This window comes from Bos javanicus, chromosome 1 (genome assembly GCF_032452875.1).
Source record: "Bos javanicus breed banteng chromosome 1, ARS-OSU_banteng_1.0, whole genome shotgun sequence".
NCBI classification, from domain to species: Eukaryota; Metazoa; Chordata; class Mammalia; order Artiodactyla; family Bovidae; genus Bos; species Bos javanicus.
The window spans coordinates 74,162,037-74,182,953 of record NC_083868.1 but is presented as its reverse complement, the minus strand read 5'-3'; the positions used below and the strand labels follow the sequence as shown (position 1 = coordinate 74,182,953).

At 40.8% G+C, this 20,917-nt stretch overlaps 1 protein-coding gene across 3 annotated transcripts in view; it reads right to left on the bottom strand.

Moving 5' to 3' along the window:
• ATP13A4 (ATPase 13A4) overlaps positions 1 to 20,917 on the bottom strand; it is a 123,421-nt gene that overhangs the window by 71,592 nt on the left and 30,912 nt on the right. For all 3 annotated transcript variants that reach the window (XM_061412668.1, XM_061412685.1, XM_061412678.1), the window contains exon 2: positions 9,138 to 9,311. In XM_061412668.1, the coding sequence (XP_061268652.1) occupies positions 9,138 to 9,311 (174 nt within the window). The remainder of the gene's footprint in view (positions 1 to 9,137; positions 9,312 to 20,917) is intronic.

Below are 20,917 nucleotides of genomic sequence, written 5' to 3'. Positions count from 1 at the left end.
GTATGCTTTCATTTAAAGCTCAAAAACCCTAGGAGGTAGTTACTGTTCATTACCCATTCTACAGGGAGGAAACTAAGTCACAGTTGGTAACCATTAGAGCAGGGATTTGACACCCTCAACCCCCTGACCTTCTAGATCCTGTCTTACCCTTTGCTCTAGTCCATATTTTGTTTAAAAATACAGTTTGATTGAACTGCCATTTTATACCCAGCCTGAGCTAAGATTGCCAAAGGACAAAGTATCAAACAAAGTATCAATGAAAAACTTGGTAAGAAAGTGTATAATTTTTAGCTAAATAGGAATACAAATTACAAAAATGGCATCAGGATCAGAGACCTCAGACCACCAAGTGAGGACAATTAGGAAGATAAGGTCCTCTTGGTCCTCTTAAATGAAGCAAAAGGATATTAACTAGTAATTTTCAAATGATTACTTGGTAGTTTATAAACAATTGTTGTGCCAGTTGTCCTGTTTTAGGTTCACAAATCTCCAAAGCTGATATTAAAACCTCTATTTTGCACATGAGAAAATTCTCCATCAACAAGGCTAAAAATTGTCCAAGCCAATCTGGTATGGGGAGCAAGAGGGGAGCAGAGACCTGAGACCAGGTCTTCTCATGCTAAATCTTGTCTCTTTCCTCTTTGTTTCAACAAGTCATCCAACAGTGTTTGTGGTTCATGTATAAAAGTCACCTTGATTTCTAGACTGTGTATCAAATAGCATCCAGTTGCTCAGAATCTCTGATCTCCTAGCAACAGAGAATCTGACACCCAAAATCAGGCTGTCACCCTCTCGTTCAGTGTGACAGCAAACCGACCTCTAGACTGTAATCCCTAAAAGGGAAAAGGCAAATTGGAACACTGGAACTCCCAAACTCTCACGGGCCAGTATTAATCCAATGTACTGACTGCATATCTTAATCTAGGCAAGTAAGTATTAAAGCCTGAAATTCTTCTTATTACAGTCTAAAGTATCACTAAATTGAAGGTGCTTGGATACAGTTGTCTCTAAGTTCATCCCCTTCCTGTCATCCTCTTTACTCCTGGAGCCTTTTAACTCAAATTCTCTATAATGCAAAGTAGAACTCTATATGCTAAATAAAGATGCCACAGTGACTTTTCCCTTGTTTACTACTCTGTTAAAGACTGTAAAATCATGCATATTTTTAATAACTATAAATGAAAAGTAACCTTCAAAAATTGTATACTTTTTAAAAATGATAATTGAAAAAAAAGAAATACACCCAACTTTTTAAGGAGAAAATAAGACAAAGAAAGGGAAGGAAAGTGTGTCACTGTGGAGTGGTCACCCTGAGCGAGCTCATAACCTCTCCATTTTCAACTTGGTATTGTCCAGTATGGAAAGGGCATGGGCTCCTTCATGAGATCAAATCTCAGTTCCAAACCAAATTGAAAAAATCATCGCCACTCTCTGAACTTAATTTTCATTCTCCAGGAAGTGGGAGTGATAATACACATTTCATGGATGTTTTCAGAATTAAAGGCATAATGTATGTGACCCAGGCTGAGTCTGGCCTACAGCTGATGTGGCAAATGCAGGATGGGTGCAGTGCTGTACCTCATTTCCATAGTATGTTGTTCCTGAGATTTTCTATAACTAGGAACTTATTTTCCCTTAAAAAAAAATTTAGAATCTCTAACAGTTTATTTCTCCTTTCTGGAAAAGAAGTATATTTACCTAGAAATGGCTATTTCCTCTTCAATCTGTTTCCCAGCTCTCTCAAGCGCTTACTGAGCTATAAAATCCTTAAATACACTGGAAGACTTACCACTTTAAATAATTGCTTTGTAATACATATAATCCAAATTGTTTGCCTGGCAAATCTAGGTGTTTTAATGCTCGAGCATCATCTTTACCTCCTCTTCACCAAGAGAATGAATCAGACCAGTCTAGTCCTTGAACTCTAAAAGAATAAGATTTAAAATAACTTGAGTGGATTTCAAAGAAGGAATGTACACAGAAGACTTAGGTTTGACCTGGACAGAAAGGGAAGCAAACCTGGACAATTCTTATCTTCTGTGGACTTGCACTTGCTGAACCTTGGAAATACCAGACTAACTTTTATAGTGAATGAAGTGAGTGACCTTGCTTATCTCTTTCCAACCTTTTGCTGTAAGCACCTCATCTCCTGGAATTTAAGTAACAGTGTAATGGTCACTTCAAGTTCAGGCTTATCCTCTTGTGTAGAAGTTCACTTCACAAAATGCAGTACCTCTAAGATGGCCTTAAAAAAAAATGTTACCCATTGCAAAATTCCAAAGAGGTAGTAGGAAATCAGTATTTTTCATTTGGGGTTGTATATATTACCTTGGATCTGAGTGAGGTAACAGCAAGATTCCCGTGTGCTCCGTGGTCTCCTCAGTGGCCCCAAGGAGACCTAGGACCATTGTCCTGACATGGCAGTAAGTCCTCTGTACTGAACCTCCTGTCTTGGTAGGAGGCAGGCTGTCTTTTGTTACCAGCTACTGTCCTCTAGGATCTTTCTCCCTGTCTTCTCTATTTTGCCCCAGTGGCCTTCAAGGTTTCACTTTCTGTTTTGTTTGGTTTGCTAGCTTCTATTCTAATGATTTTGGTTCTCTTTTTTCTTTTTCTGGTAAGTAATTACTCTTGGAATATGGGAAGTTCACTCTCTAAGGCAGTCTCCTGGAATTTCTGCTGGTCTTGCATATAAGAACTATGGACCTGAGTTCTGCAAGTATTTGTCTTGCTGGACTACAATTACTTGGGATGATTTATAATAAAATTGGCCAACATGGGGCTTCTTTGAAATTCCTAAATTAGTTTCCCTATGCAGGGCTTCCTGGTGACACAGATGGTAAAGAATCCATCTGCAATGCAGGATACCTGGGTTAGATCACTGCGTAGGGAAGATCCCCTGGAGAAGGAAATGGTTACCCCCTCCAGTATTCTTGCCTGGAGAATTCCATTGACAGAGGAGTCTTGTGGATTACAGTCCATGGGGTCTCAAAACAGTCCGACATGACTCAGCGACTAACACTTTCATTTTCACCCATGCAGTCAATTAGAAAAATGTAAGGCAAAAATGGAAGCATATCTCAACAGGCATTTTTGAGGACTCGGGAAACATAATAATTAATCCATTTCCCTCAGAGAAACTGCTCACAATTCTGTAGAAGGATTTCAGAACTGCAAATTCCTCTGAGGCTTCTGAGAGCTCTCTTTGTCTCTGACTCTCTCACTCTCACTCTGCTCCTCTCTGTTCCTATGAAGATTCACCACAATGTTTTCCTTGCTCTCCATATCTCTCTGAACTTTCTTTTTATAGCACTGTTGATTGATTATTACAACAATAATTGTAAGGACCTAATGAAAATGTCTATGACTATTGTGGTCATTTTGAATTAACGGCCCTAATTCTGACCCCAAGGGAACAAAAGTCCTCAGAGGAGTTGTGCATTTCTCCCCCTGTTTCTTTGAGATATAAATGTTCTACCTCATCTTCTTAGGGAACTCCTGTCTAGACCATCTCCAAATCATAAGACTGAAAAAAATGGAAAAGAGGTCTTTTAACTCAAACTGCTAAAAGGACTCTCTGGCCCAAACAGTCTCCTTAAAATTGCTTGTCAAGGGCAAATGCAAATCTTATAAGTCTTCCCCACACATAATAAAAGACTTCAGCCATCTGAGCAAGCAGATATAATTTGTTCCAACTGTTATTTATAAACTAGTGAGTTTTTTTTTTTTTTTATTATTGTACCTGATTCATGACTAAAGTTTTAAAATTCAAGCTATGAAATCTCTAAACTCTCTAAAATCATATACCTTCTGCATGATCACCTCTCTTTCTCCTCTGTGGGACATGGCTTTCTGGGAATGAGTCTCCCCAGTGCCAAGGGGGTTAATACTAATGTCAAATAACCAAGTGGTTGATCATCAATGCTTTCTAAAGATACATCTCTATCAGAAGGGAGAAATTTGGAGAACTGTGAATGGAAAACCAAAATGGAGTCAGTATTGCTAAGAGAGCACTCTTAAATGGAGCCAGGAGACTATTAAGGAAGTGTGACGTATGTACCTTTAACCCTGGATGAAATCTGACTTTTTGGTCTGATGAAGTCATCCACAACACCTGCCACAAATTCAAAATACTTATCAGACCTTTACCCTAAGATAACTTACATCAGTCTATTCATTTATCAGACCTCTACCCAGAAACCACTGTGATTTCTTAAGAACAGACATGTTCTGACTTGTATCACAGTCAATCACAATTGTCCCTAGGCAACAGTGATGACTTTTTATTCTTATTACCCTTCAATCTCTCTTTCCCAGAACACTTTTTCAGGGTACCCAAATCTGTCTCCAGAATTGCAATTCTTGAGACTTTAAATAGGCTGTATCCATGTTTATATGCAAAACAAACAAACAAACAAACAAAAAAACCCACAGAAATCCTTAACAACTCACCATAAATTTTGTTTTCACTGCTTATAGCTCTGGAACCATGAGCCTTTCTTTTAACTTCTCTATGTCTCCATTTGTAAAATAGGGAAAAAATAATCTCTACCAGTAAGGATCAAATAAGACAACATATATGCAAATACTTTGCAAATCATAAGTCACAATATAAATAGTCCTATCTTATAAAAGATAGTAGCCTCAAGACTATTTGCCTTAACAAAAAATCGTCTCAGAGAGGCCAGCTTATGAAATTTCAGGCATTTCTGGCTAGATTCTTAACCAAAAAGTAGTTTAAAGTAAGGGGATGCTAAGTCACTTCAGTTGTGTCCGACTCTGTGCGACCCCATAGACGGAAGCCCACCAGGCTCCCCCGTCCCTGGGATTCTCCAGGCAAGAACACTGGAGTGGGTTGCCATTTCCTTCTCCAATGATGAAAGTGAAAAGTGAAAGTGAAGTCCCTCAGTCGTGTCTGTCTCTTAGCGACCCCATGGACTGCAGCCTACCAGGCTCCTCCATCCATGGGATTTTCTAGGCAAAGTACTGGAGTGGGGTGCCATTGCCTTAGAAAGTAGGAGGATGGGGAAACAGAATTCAGAGAAAGGAATGTGTACCTAAAAGTAGCGTAATACTATCTCCTCTTACTTTCTCAATCATGGTATTTCACTTTACTGTCGTGATAGTTTTGGTAGAATCTGCGAAACCATTTATTGCAGATTCAATTCATTTATTTAATTTAATTAAATAATTATTGAGCACCTGCTGTGGCCACGAGCTAGGTGCTACACACAATGAAAAGCCATGGCCACTGTCTTCAAAAAAATTCTAGTCTAATAGGAGAAAAAGCTATAAAAAGAACTATAACATAGTGGGGGAGCTCTGGGCTTAGGGATTAGGAACTCAGGTTCAACTTCTTTATCCATGTGACCCCTTTACCTGGACCATTCCCCATGTGCTCCTCCCCATCAGCCACCATTACCTTTTAATGTTTATCATCCTCTGATACTCGGAAAAGTCTTTCCTGGTTTTTTTGACTTGGTCAATTCCTTACCTACAATCCTATGATAACCATGAAACCTTCCTAAGTATTGTGTTGGCCAGTAAGTTCATTCAAGTTTTTCCATAAGATGTAACAGAAAAACTCAAACGAACTTTTTGGCCAACCCAATAAAACTTGTAACTGTTGGATTTTTGCATTTATTTGTATAGTGATCTGATGAATTCTGTAAAGAACCTTGATTTTACTGTAATACTTCCTGCTCCTTGCCCTGCCCATGAGCTAGCACTATGGTTGACATACAACCTGTGCTCATCAAATTTATAAAAGGAGGAGGAAAGGAAAGAGACAAAAAGGAAGGGAGAGGGAAATCCTGACTGACATTTACCAGGTTGCAAAGTTATTGTCCTCTCTGTATCCTCATCTCTAAGATAAAAATGATAATGCCATTTTCCAGGGCTGTTTTGGAATGCCCAAAACAGAGCCTGGAATGGCTCTGGAATGCCATTTCCAGAGAATTAGGTGGATGCATGTTGATGCATGGCAAAACCAATACAATATTGTAAAGTAAAAATAATAATAATAATAATAATAAAGAAAAAAAAGAAAAGCTTCCCAAAGGAGGTAGTACTTATGAACCTTGTATAAGAGAATATGTATAAAGTATTTGCCTAACATAAAAAAAATAGCATAATCAAGGAGATGTTGCTTTGTAAAATGTAAAGAGAATTGCACTGTAATAGAAGGTAGACTGCAGAAAGCATTATAGCAATGAGACTTGAAAATATAGAGCTAAAAAAGAATGAAGGAAAGGTGATTAATTTCTTCCAGACTTAGGACAGAGAATGGATCAACAAAGATTGAATAGACAAGGTGATTTATGGCCCAGGAATGAGTAGGTTTAATAAGTAGAGATAGAACGCCTACTCTCTGTATTTACTGTAAAGAGAATGTCAGGATGAGTGCATGCAAGTGTAAATGAGTTGAGTCCTCTCCAGAATGTCACTCAGTAAGAAGAGGGATTGCTATCTGTTTTGTTCATAGCTGTATTCCCAGTGTCCATAACAATGCCTGGTAGACGATTGGTACTTGCTCAACAAATAATGAATGAACAAATAAGTGAAAGAATGCATGGAGGAAATAGGGAATATCAGAAGAAATGCAAGAGTAAAATCATGGACAAATTATCTGGTTACCTTAGAAAATGTTGCTGAAGTGGGGAGCCTGGGTTTGGAGAGAGGAGGCTGGAGAGGAAGAGGGAGGGGAGGAAATAAGGGATCCAGGAAATATCATCACACATGCTGGTGGCTGATGAGCATCTGGGGGTCTGGTGGACCGCAGATGTCATTTGCATGGCTGATTTGTGGGATTTTGAAGTTTTCAAATTAAAGCCCCTACCTTTGACATCTTTAGGTGAAACTGAAGGGAAAATGTTCCCCATGAAAACATAGAAGTGATATGCCTAGAGTCAGGCCTAATAGTCAATCATCACAAAGTTTTCTGCACATTGTCTTTGGCAACATGTGACATACAATAACAATGAAGGGAAAAAACTTATTTGTGATTATAATAAAGATTAAAAACTACGGAAATCATCAGGATCATCTGAATTCAAAACACCAATGAATGTAAATCGTGTTATTTGCATAGAAATGTGGCATCGATACAAATATTGGTTAAAATTCAGGAGTAGATGGATAATGAATAAAATGCCACTTTTAAAATTATAAAATAGAAATGTAATTACTCTTATCATTTGGAAAAAATGTCACTCTTTGAGGCATTTAATAAAAGGAGGGGAACAGAAAATAAACTAGGTGCTAAAGACTTCCAGCCAGTATATCACGTTTACTATTTTTTTTTTCAGTTAAAAAAAATGACTACCTAATCAGTATCTAGGATAATGATCTGTAATCTTACCAGTGTGAGATTGATGATAAATACCAAGTACTGATTTTTTAATAACACAAAAAAACAGATATACAACACATTTTCAGATAGGAGTCATCCAGGCTTCCTTACTGGGAAATCTTTACTGTTCAGCTATTATAATATAATTCAAATAGTATCTTTCTTAAAGTGTCATTTTAATGCAAATAACCCAACAGCAGACTTTTAAACTTCTGGCTCCCAAAGCTTATTTTTATCTAAGACTCACATAGTAGAAGTGTTTGAAATAATTGAGTTCTTCTCTAATTACATAAAGACTAATTTAGCACCTCATTTATTTGGAGAGCCTCCGGCATAGCGAATCCATTTAAAATGACTCACAAGAGCAGGTAATTAAAAATTAAGGTTGAAATCAAGATGAAAAAGGAAAGATTGAAGGTGGTTTCAACGGCTCTGATTAGTTGAAGAGGATAGTGAAATGAGAGAAAACCTTTCAAAGAGTTAGGGGTGGAGTGATGGAATACAGTTTCCTGAGGCACCAATGCCTTTTTGGACTTTCCACCGTATGTTCAGTTGCAAAGCCAACATGCAACTAAGAGACGGGACCTGATTGAGTGTAGAGAGTGTTGGGGATTCCTAGCTAAAAGGGTACTTTCCTCCTGTATTCTGTCCTACAAGGAAATGCTTATGGCTAGTAAGGGAAGGTGGAGAAGGCAATGGCACCCCACTCCAGTACTCTTGCCTGGAAAATCCCATGGACAGAGAAGCCTGGCAGGCTATATAGTCCATAGGGTCACGAAGAGTCAGACACGACTGAGAGACTTCACTTTCACTTTTCACTTTCATGCATTGGAGAAGGAAATGGCAACCCACTCCAGTGTTCTTGCCTGGAGAATCCCAGGGACGGGGAGCCTGGTGGGCTGCCGTCTATGGGGTCGCACAGAGTCGGACACGACTGAAGCGACTTAGCAGCAGCAGCAGCAGTAAGGGAAGGACATAGCACCCACATGAGCAAGGCCATTATATGTAGATGCATCTAGGCTACAGCAAGTCCTTTTGTTCAGTAAGCCTGTAAAGTTGCTGGATAAAAAACACATACACAAACAAATTGGTTCACAGTACTTTTCAGGTCTACTAAATCCTTCTATATCTCTGTATAATCATTCTATTAATTTTTTAGTGTTTGATATTGAAACTCTAACTAAAAATCTAAATTTATCTACTTTTTAAAAATTATAATATATAGTGGAAATATATTCTGTATATTTTGTACTATAACTTTATTCTATATTTTCCAATTCTCCTGTAAATGTGTTATCATATTTTCATAATTTAAAAAGTAAACAAGAAAGAGGAAAAAAATACACAGACACACAAAACAATCTTTGATAATGACCAAAGATCATTTACAATTTGTAAATGAGAGTGATCAAACCATTTACATTTTGTAAATGGCTTTTACAAATGTAATCTCACTTCATCCTCACACCAACCCAAGAGAGAACACGTGCTTTCACTAGTTCCATTTTACAAAGAGAGAGACTGAGGTCCCAAAAGGTTAAGTAACAAGCCTAAGGTGTCACTCCCTACACTGACATTCACTACAATTGTAATTTTAAAAGGAATGCCCTATGAATTAGGTCTTCTTAATGAAATCACATCATTTGTGGTAAATAACTGTAAGGCTAAGATGGATCTGGAGGCTGGACCTCTAGCCACCGCCTGCCTTGTGCTCATCTCCCCACAGCCATCCCATATCAAGATGTTCAGGAGAAAAGGCTGCCAGGTAGAGAATCAGGGACACACTCACCGTTGTCCTCAGCAACACAACATCTGCCTCTTGCAAGGAGCATGGGATGCAATTTGCCCACACGTGCCAAGCGGGTTTCCAGTAAAACACCAAGGGAAGGATCCCAAAGGAGAAGATGGATCCAGCAAGGCAGAGGGTTTCCCGGCAACTCTGAGTCTGGTAGCCAAATATCTCCTGGGGCAAAACCAAAATGAATCCAAATATTAGTTAAGCACAATAAACAACAAATGAACAAGTTGGAATTTTGCTGACGAAACTGGTGGAGGGATATGCAGAGTGTGAAGAAACTGAAGAGGTTGAGGGGAGAACAGAAGAACGGAGTGAGAGCTTGAGAAAGTGGAGAAAGATCCCTGACAAAATTCTTCATAAGCTGTGATTTCAGACTTCCAAGAAGTTGTATTCCAACTGGGGAAATTCGATTTTTACAATTTCAGCATCTGGCTACCCTGAGCCAAACACTATACTACATGATACATCACCTTCTTTAAGTCTCCCAAGCATCTTCTGAATAGGATAATATGACCCTCACTTCATAAATGATGAGGCTGAGCTCAGAAAGGCTGAATGTAATGATTTGTCCAAGGTCACAGAGCTGGCAAGTTCTGCTGTCAAGATTCAAACCCAGATTCATCAGCCTTCAAGTCTTGAACTTGATCCACAACCTTCACAGATGTGACCATGAGCCATGTGTGAGACAGCAGCAGTGAATGATTTCCCTAGCTGAGACCAGCAGCTTTGTAGGAAGAGCAGGGATGGAACGGGGGAAGCTGGAACCAGGTCTTGAGTTCAAAGTCAGGATTTGGTGAAACTGTTTGACGATGCACAACTAAATCTCAGCTTGCCTTTGGGGATTTGGGGTAAAGACAATTAGGCCTTTCCACCCTTCTCTCTTGTTTAGTAGCGAAAAGAATTTTATATTAAGGGGGGAAAAACCATAAAGACTATTTGATTTATTTCAACTCCTGCTTATTGAGCAGCTGCTATGTGCCATGAGGGGAATAGAAGATCATGGAGAATGCAAAGATTAACAAGGTAAGAGTCTGATCTCTAATAAATTTATAATCTGGACAAACTTTTTCCTTCCAAGCAAAGCCTGGGACAGAACAGAAAACCACCCCTGAAGTTTATGGTCTCTATGCCACAGTGATAGCCCACACAGCCATAGGTATATCACATATTAAGTATAATAACTAAGGTTGAGAGGAAGGAGCATGTCTGATTTAAAAGCATGTTCTCTGGATCAAGATACTTTAGATTCAAAGCCTAGTCTTTGGTTTACTGGGTGTGAGGTTGAACAAGTAAGTTAACCTTTTAATTTCTTGCCTTGTCATCCATAAAATGAGGGTGGTGATGGCACCCACTTCCCAGGGTTGCTGTGAAGTTTAAATGAGTTACCATGTAAAAGTGCTAACATGAGTAATTACTGCTGTTGCTGCTACATTACCATTTCCTGGAATATAGACCCAATATTCGATTGGAAATTTGACATAGCTTACAGGCATTTAGATCTAAGAATTCTTAGTATCCACTGTTCTACTTTTATTAGAATTGCCTGGTAGGAAAAAGAGGGATCTGGAACGTGCAACTTTAAATCCTCCAACTTTCCTGTCTCAACTTGATAAAGATGTATTAACAGGAAAGTTCCTGTGATCCTTGGCTGAAAGCTGCTTGCAGGTGTAATTACTGGGTTCCTTTCTCTTATTAGCAGTGCACACAGGTGCTGATAGCTTCCTTAGGTAGTGTTCACATCTGGAATGCCTTTGATAAAATGTTCACCTCACTGCAGAAATACAAGCTCTTGACTGACTTTGCAAAGTAGAATGTCTATCCTGACATAAATACTCTTCTGTCTCACACTCCAGTTGTCGCTCCCCAGATGCCAAATCTGAAATGTTTCTGTACCCTCACCACACTGGAAGCAATGCTTTGTTGGCTTCATACCAAGCAGCATACCAATTCTAAATTCCAGACCTGTCCTGAGTCCATCCCACCATCTTTTTCTGTGTGCTTTTATTACATTCCTACACTGTGGAACAGGTCAACTCTACCCACCCTTCCCACCCAGCCATTTTTTCACCTTTTTAAAAATATTACTTTTAAATGCTTCCTTATCTTGCCATTCAACTAAGCCCCTAGTTAATTATGCTGAAGCTATGCCAGTTCTGTCCCTAATACAAGCACGAATCTCCCTATCACTGTGTGTTCTTTTACAGGCTATTCAGTGAAAGCTTTCTGTAGTTTCCCAAATGTCTTCAGTTCATTATCAAAGTAATGCAAGAATGATGACCTTCAAGTTCCAGCAAAGAAAACTAGAGTTTAAAATGAGTATAGTAATAGTTTTTATTAGCAACTAATGATTTGGAAACAATGACGGTAGCTAACATTGATGCAGCACTGAAAAACCTTTCACCATGCGCTTTACACACACTTTGATCTCATTGAAAAAGATCTAAATAAAATTTCCAATGCACAATGTTCATAAGTAACTCAGAACTGAGCTTCAAGTCCAGATCTAGGCAGTACAGTGAAGGTAAATGTGAGCTCACTATTTCTACTCTAAGGCCTTTCTTCATTTTGCTTTTAAGTTCAATTTAAGAAAAAAAAATTTAAGAGTACAGCAAATTGCAGGCATTGCAGGGACTATTCATAGATACTGGGTTTAAAATGGTAAAAATGTGTACAGTGTGGTTTCTTATCAACCCATAGCAATTTCCTTCCTGCATTACAGAGTGTGTTCCATGTCTCTGAAAATGCTTGAGGGAACGGTTCCTACTACCCTGCACTCCACCCACACTTTGCCCCACAATAAAAGAGTCCATCAGACCAAAAAAAAAAAAAATGTTGGGCAAGTGTCCCCAAAATAGTACCCTCTTGGCAGTCTATTTGCATTACACAATAGCAAGCTGTCCCTTTCTTCATCCCCCTCCAACCCACAGATTCTTCTCCTCCCCCTGTCCCAGGGCATCTACATCCTTTTACTCCTAAGGACCAAAAGTCAGACTTCTAGGTGTATAGGCCTTCTCCCTTCTCCCCTGTACTCAAGAAGTCAAGTCAAACTATGTTCCCTGAAAGTGAGAAGTGTGAGTTCCTCAGTAGTGGCTGACTCTTTACAACTCCATGAACTGTAGCCCACCAGGCTCCTTTGCCTGTGGAATTCTCCAGGCAAGAAGACTAGAGTGGGATGCCATTCCCTTCTCCAGGAGATCTTCCTGACCCAGGGATCAAACTGAGTCTCCTGCATTGCAGGCAGATTCTTTACTGTCTGAGCCACCAAGGAAGCCCCAAGCAATGATCTAAATCACCTTGGCCAACAGGACTCCTTAAGAGTCTACAGATCTTCTCAGAAATACACATACATAAATTTCTCCATAGAGATTCAGGGGGTTCCCAGCGTCTAGAAAAGACCCTGCCCCAGAGGGCTAAGTCCAAATCAAGGCTGATCTTAAAGAATTTACACTCTGTATGTGAACTTGGGACCTGATACTAGGCAAGCACTTAGTGAAAGGAGAAGTGTGAGGACAGGATCTCACGGAAATGCAGGGGAGGGTGAGAGGGTGGCCACCAAAGCAGAGCACTGGCTGACTCCAAGAAGCTCCGTGAGGTGATCTGATCACCTGGGGGCCACTGAGTCCTGAGAATGGCTGTCAGCCTTCTAAACCCAGAGACTGACAGGAGAACAGTTCCCAGAGAAGTCTCCAGTTAAACAGATCCCAGAGACAGCGGTGTCATGAGAGAGAGATGTATGTACCTGTCACACGGACCAGATAAATACATGTGTGGGTGTGAAGAGTTTGCTGTCTTTCCAATGGCACCATCTCCACAATTGTGATTATCCTGCCGGTGGAGCCATATGCAAGCATAGCGTTTAAACTGGGCTCTGGAATCTTCTCTCACCCTAACATGCTTTCGTTAAATATATTTGATCAATTACAGTCAGATCCTGTTGGCCTGGGAGCCATTTATTCTCCTTAAGACAATTTTGCTTTCCTCTTCTAGCTTCATTAAATATTGGAAAGTTAAAGTGATTCATTTTTTAAAAGCACTTCCCTAAAGATAATCTCTTTTCCCTTATTTTCAAATGTTTCGCGTGAAGAGAATGTTTTGCTACATTTCCAAGCAGTACAATAAGTTGTGCTAAAACAACATGGTTTAACTCCCTGTTGATCTTAACCACACATTCTATTCAAATTTCTGCCTGGGTTGTTTCCTGTTTGCCATTCTTTAGTGCTGAAGAATGATTTCCTAAGTGTCCCCTAAGTTAATTTAACTTCTCCATTTAGGTGAGAAATTCTCAACCTGAATGACCTAATCTTAAACTGGAGGCTTAAAAAAAATGGCCTGCAGAAAGGTTTCTTGTTGCCCAGGTAAGAATTTCTTAAAACTTTAAATTGGTGCCCCAGTTATTTTCACAAAGAAGTTCTACTTTTTCTTTAAAATTAAATGAGAAGTTGTGACCATCCTGTACTCATATTCTTGCACTGGAAGAATCAACTGGGGACTAAAAAGATAACACAAATGAATTTATTTACAAAACAGAAACAGACTCACAGACACAGAGAACAAACTCACATTTATCAAAGGGGAAAGGTGTGGGAGGAACGATAAATGAGGCGGCCGGGAGGAGCAACCCCACGCCCGAGGCCAGGGGTGGCAGCCGGGAGGACCAACCCCACACCTGAGGCCAGGGCCGGCGGCCGGGAGGACCAACCCCACATCCAAGGAGCCGTGGCTGCGCGGGCGCCAGAGGGCCTAGAGGAGCTATCCCACGTTGAAGGTCAGGAAGCGAGGCAGTGAGGAGATACCCCTCGTCCAAGGTAAGGAGCAGTGGCTGTGCTTTGCTGGAGTAGCCGTGAAGAGATACCCCACACCCAAGGTAGGAGAAACCCAAGTAAGGTGGTAGGTGTTGCAAGAGGGCATCAGAGGGCAGACACACTGAAACCATACTCACAGAAAACTAGTCAATCTAATCACACTAGGACCACAGCCTTGTCTAACTCAATGAAACTAAGCCATGCCCGTGGGGCGGGTCATGGTGGAGAGATCTGACAGAATGTGGTCCACTGGAGAAGGGAAAGGCAAACCACTTAAGTATTCTTGCCTTGAGAACCCCATGAACAGTATGAAAAGGCAAAATGATAGGATACTGAAAGAGGAACTCCCCAGGTCAGTAGGTGCCCAATATGCTACTGGAGATCAGTGGAGAAATAACTCCAGAAAGAATGAAGGGATGGAGCCAAAGCAAAAACAATACCCAGCTGTGAATATGACTGGTGATAGAAGCAAGGTCCGATGCTGTAAAGAGCAATATTGCATAGGTACCTGGAATGTCAGGTCCATGAATCAAGGCAAATCGGAAGTGGTCAAACAAGAGATGGCAAGAGTGAATGTCGACATTCTAGGAATCAGCGAACTAAAATGGACTGGAATGGGTGAATTTAATTCAGATGAGCATTATATCTACTACTGCAGGCAGGAATCCCTCAGAAGAAATGGAGTAGCCATCATGGTCAACAAAAGAGTCCAAAATGCAGTACTTGGATGCAATCTCAAAAACGACAGAATGATCTCTGTTCGTTTCCAAGGCAAACCATTCAATATCACAGTAATCCAAGTCTAGACCCCAACCAGTAATGCTGCAGAAGCTGAAGATGAACGGTTCTATGAAGACCTACAAGTCCTTATGGAACTATACCCAAAAAAGGTGTCCTTTTCATTGTAGGGGACTGGAATGCAAAAGTAGGAGGTCAAGAAACACCTGGAGTAACAGGCAAATTTGGCCTTGGAATACGGAACAAAGCAGGGCAAAGACTAATAGAGTTTTGCCAAGAAAATGCACTGGTCATAGCAAACACCCTCTTCCAACAACACAAGAGAAGACTCTACATATGGACATCACCAGATGGTCAACACCGAAATCAGATGGATTATATTCTTTGCAGCCAAAGATGGAGAAGCTCTATACAGTCAGCAATAACAAGACCAGGAGCTGACTGTGGCTCAGATCATGAACTCCTTATTGCCAAATTCAGACTTAAATTGAAGAAAGTAGGGAAAACCACTAGACCATTCAGGTATGACCTAAATCAAATCCCTTATGATTATACAGTGGAAGTGAGAAATAGATTTAAGGGCCTAGATCTGATAGATAGAGTGCCTGATGAACTATGGACGGAGGTTCGTGACATTGTACAGGAGACAGGGATCAAGACCATCCCCATGGAAAAGAAATGCAAAAAGCAAAATGGCTATCTGGGGAGGCCTTACAAATAGCTGTGAAAAGAAGAGAAGCGAAAAGCAAAGGAGCAAAGGAAAGATATAAGCATCTAAATGCAGAGTTCCAAAGAATAGCAAGAAGAGATAAGAAAGCCTTCCTCAGCGATCAGTGCAAAGAAATAGAGGAAAACAACAGAATGGGAAAGATTAGAGATCTCTTCAAGAAAATTAGAGATACCAAGGGAACATTCCACGCAAAGATGGGCTCGATAAAGGACAGAAATGATATGGACCTAACAGAAGCAGAAGATATTAAGAAGAGATGGCAAGAATACACAGAAGAACTGTACAAAAAAGATCTTCACGACCCAGATAATCACGATAGTGTGATCACTCACCTAGAGCCAGACATCCTGGAATGTGAAGTCAAGTGGGCCTTAGAAAACATCACTACGAACAAAGCTAGTGGAGGTGATGGAATTCCAGTTGAGCTGTTTCAAATCCTGAAAGATGATGCTATGAAAGTGCTGCACTCAATATGCCAGAAATTTGGAAAACTCAGCAGTGGCCACAGGACTGGAAAAGGTCCGTTTTCATTCCAGTCCCAAAGAAAGGCAATGCCAAAGAATGCTCAAACTACCACACAATTGCACTCATCTCACACACTAGTAAAGTAATGCTCAAAATTCTCCAAGCCAGGCTTCAGCAATACCTGAACCATGAACTTCCAGATGTTCAAGCTGGTTTTAGAAAAGGCAGAGGAACCAGAGACCAAATTGCCAACATCCGCTGGATCATGGGAAAAGCAAGACAGTTCCAGAAAAACATCTATTTCTGATTTATTGACTATGCCAAAGCCTTTGACTGTGTGGATCACAATAAACTGTGGAGAATTCTGAAAGAGATGGGAATACCAGACCACCTGATCTGCCTCTTGAGAAATCTACATGCAGGTCAGGAAGCAACAGTTAGAACTGGACATGGAACAATAGACTGGTTCCAAATAGGAAAAGGAGTCCATTAAGGCTGTATATTGTCACCCTGCTTATTTAACTTATATGCAGAGTACATCATGAGAAACGCTGGACTGGAAGAAACACAAGCTGGAATCAAGATTGCCGGGAGAAATATCAATAACCTCAGATATGCAGATGACACCACTCTTATGGCAGAAAGTGAAGAGGAACTCAAAAGCCTCTTGATGAAAGTCAAAGTGGAGAGTGAAAAAGTTGGCTTAAAGCTCAACATTCAGAAAACGAAGATCATGGCATCTGGTCCCATCACTTCATGGGAAATAGATGTGGAAACAGTGTCAGACTTTATATTTTTGGGCTCCAAAATCACTGCGGATGGTGACTGCGGCCATGAAATTAAAAGACGCTTACTCCTTGGAAGGAAAGTTATGACCAACCTAGATAGCATATTCAAAAGCAGAGACATTACTTTGCCAACAAAGGTTCATCTAGTCAAGGCTATGGTTTTTCCAGTGGTCATGTATGGATGTGAGAGTTGGACTGTGAAGAAGGCTGAGCACTGAAGAATTGATGCTTTTGAACTGTGGTGTTGGAGAAGACTCTTGAGAGTCCCTTGGACTGCAAGGAGATCCAACCAGTCCATTCTAAAGGAGACCAGCCCTGGGTGTTCTTTGGAAGGAATGATGCTAAAGCTGAAATTCCAGGTCTTTGGCCACCTCATGTGAAGAGTTGACTCATTGGAAAAGACTCTGATGCTGGGAGGGACTGGGGGCAGGAGGAAAAGGGGACGACAGAGGATGAGATGGCTGGATGGCATCACCAACTCTATGGACGTGAGTCTGGGTGAACTCCGGGAGTTGGTGATGGACAGGGAGGCCTGGTGTGCTGCAGTTCATGGGGTTGCAAAGAGTCCGACATGACTGAGCGATTGAACTGAATTGAACTGAACTGAATCAACCCCCTCTTGTATGGACAGAGAATGCAACTTTGGGTGGGACTTTTGGGATTCTAGGACATGTCCTATTAGCCACTGACCAAAAGAGAGTTTGCCAAACCCTTAAAAATCACACTTGCATCTCTCCCCTCCCACAAATAGCAGGCAGACCTCTTGTGACAATCCTAAAGCTAGGGCCCTTGGGCAAAGTCAGGGACAGAGGTCTCTGCCTAGCTGGACATTCCAGGTGGGCAGCAGTCTAGTTCTGGAAGGAGGAAGAACAAACGTGTTTGGAGCTTCAGTGTCCTTCAACATAATCAGGGTTTCCTTTTCTCAGACCAGGAGGCTGCCAGCATGGGCTGTGGAAACACCTCCTTGTCAGGCCAGTTAGCTGACAGAAAAGCAACTTGTCCCACCCATTAGTGACAGTGTGCCCTGTAGATAATTGTCCTTCCAAACTTGGCTAAAGCTCATGAGACATACAGTTTGTATAAATAATAACTTGTCATTGTGCACCAGTCACCTTAAATATCTATTTTTTCACACTCTGCTTTAATCCTCACAACCCTACAAAGAAGGTAATATCATCTGGAGGTGAGATTAAGAAAGGTAAGGTTCAGGGAGGTTAAGGAAAGTCCTCAGAGTCACCCAGCTGGTAGGCAACAGAGAAAAGTCTTTCCACCAATAGGGTTACCTCTCATGAAGACACTCCCGCCCCTGCCCTCTGATAGTCTCATCTGGCGGGGGATAGTGCTTGAATCCTTGCCGATTATTCACATTTGAGCTAATGGATGCACCACCCAGACAGGTTCTTAGGCTCCTCTTAAACAGGTTTTCACAAGCTTCAAACGGCAGAGAGAGAGGAAATAGGACAGAGGGACACCACCCAGCAACCAGACAGTGGTTTCTACAATCAACATCGTTTTCTGGTCTGGTAATATTGGGCAAGATGCATTTTCTAGATTTCCGTGTGATGCTGAAATGAAAACTTTCCTTGCTGGTGATGTCTGAGTAGTGTTAAGACCAGTAGGCCTCAGATAGATCAGTATCTGAGATACCATCCCATCTGGGAAGCCTCCTCAGTGCACAGAAGAGAGACTCAGACAGCAGAGTGGGGGCAAACACCACATGTAAAGACCAAACTCTGAGTTCAAGACCTGTTTCTGCTACTTACTAATGTTAGCATCTGGAAGTCACTACCCCACCTAAATAATGATAATAATAATGCCTGCATCACAAAACTGTTATTGACAAGGAAATGGGATAACAGTGGCAAACACACGATTTAAATAGAAGTTGTTCTCATTAAAAGGGCTGTTAGAGTTCAGGTTAATTGATAAACCCTCAGAGATGCTCTAACATGGCTGCCCGCCCCCCATTATCACTCAGATCTCAGCTTCCCCAACCACACAGTCTAAAGAAGCTATCCAGTCATGCTCTTCCCATCATCCTTTTTAAATCTCTACAAGCCCCTATTTTTATCTGATATTTTTTTATTTGTTTATTTTTTTCATGATAGGTTCCCAGAATGTAAGTTTCACAGGAGCAGAGCTTCTGTCTGTCTTGTTCATTGCTGAATCCCTGGTACACAGCAGAATACGTCCTGGAACAAAATAGGCCCTCTAATACTTTTTTGAGTGAACAAATGGCTCTGATAACATTATTAAATATTACTAGACTGCTAAACAGAGATGCCAAGAATTATAATTCCAGACTGTTAGCATGTGGTGAATCTTAGCAAACATCCAGTCAAGTATCATTTTTCAAGAGGAGAAATCTGAGACCATAGGAGAATTCTCAAACAAGGGCACACACAGAGAAAGCGTAGGAAAAAAGCAATGATCTCCTTCCGAAGTCACAGTTCCACTCTCAATCAGTGGAGAATTTATCTTGACAATAGATTGTATCCTCAAGGATTCTTGTTGGCCTTTATCCCCAGATATGATTGTCACTTACCATAGGATATTATAAAGGAAAGATGGGGGAAGTATGCTCTATGAACTCTGAGAGAAGTAAGGGTCAGAGATACTCCTGCATTTCTTTCACAATATGAAACACCCAGACTTCCAATTAAGCAAACCCTACTTCCTGGGTAAGCCTGTTTCATTTTCAGACAACCTTACTAATGATTACATCATGTACCAGAAAGTGGGCTGAAACCCAGAAGCTGGTATTCTGAACTCAAACATTTTCCTCTCAAACTGAACAATTCCATTTCTGTCTGTTAAAACAATATAAAATCAGTATAAATATATTGATCTTCCATTACAGGTACATGCCTAAACAAGGTCGTCTATAGACAAAAATAATTTGGAAAAGCATCATTCTGAAAATTACAAAGCTCTCTTGTTGAGATGGCCTGAAATCTTTTCCATACAGAGCAGGTGGGTGGAAAGCATGCCTATAATCACTGCTGCTGCTGCTGCTGCTGCTGCTAAGTCACTTTAGTCGTGTCCAACTCTGTGCGACCCCATAGACGGCGGCCCACCAGGCTCCCCCATCCCTGGGATTCTCCAGGCAAGAACACTGGAGTGGGTTGCCATTTCCTTCTCCAATGCATGAAAGTGAAAAGTGAAAGTGAAGTCGCTCAGTCATGTCTGACTCCTAGTGACCCCATGGACTGCAGCCCACCAGGCTCCTCTGTCCATGGGATTTTCCAGGCCAGAGTACTGGAGTGGGGTGCCATTGCCTTCTCCGGCCTATAATCACTACTTACCACCTTTTTAGAATCAGCTCTTTCTTAACATTGCTGTGCTATCCAGCCTGCATATCTTCCACTGGTAAGAACCTTCTCTGCAGAAATGTATGCATGTGTGTACCAGAAGACATGAATATTAAAAAAATCAAAGCTGGAAGCAATCCAAAAGTCCATCAACAATGAAACTGACATTTTTAAAGTATAGTCTTATAATGATCTGTTCTGATACAATTCTAAAGGAGATCAGTCCTGGGTGTTCTTTGGAAAGACTGATGCGAAAGCTGAAACTCCAGTACTTTGGCCACCTCATGCGAAGAGTTGACTCATCAGAAAAGACTCTGATGCTGGGAGGGATTAGGGGCAGGAGGAAAAGGGGACGACAGAGGATGAGATGGCTGGATGGCATCACCAACTCGATGGATATGAATTTGAGTGAACTCCAGGAGTTGGTGATGAACAGGGAGGCCTGGCGTGCTGCGATTCATGGGGTTGCAAAGAGCCGGACATGACTGAGCGACTGAACTGAACTGAACTGATACAATGAAAATGAATAAACTCTAATTTTATGCAATAATATGGATATGTCTCAAAAATAAACAGAAGAAGCAAAACACAAAAGAGTATAATCAATGTGATTTAACTAAATAAGTTTCAAAAATATTGTCATGGAATGATTAGAAAAAAAATTTTAAAGGTAAGAAAATAAGAATTACAGAAAGCAAAAGGTTATTTCTATATTGGGTGACAGAGATGGGTTATGGTTAAGGAGAGCCTCAGAAAAACATCTGGAATGCTAGCAGTGTTCTGTCTTCTGACTTACACAATGGTTTTGATTTACTATTAATTGGTTGTACACTTTTTTTTCACATTTATTTGACAGCTTTTAAAATGATTGGTTTCTGCTTTTGCCTATGGAAGCTGTGAAAGCTTGTTGGACATACAAATCCTTGGACCCATAGTG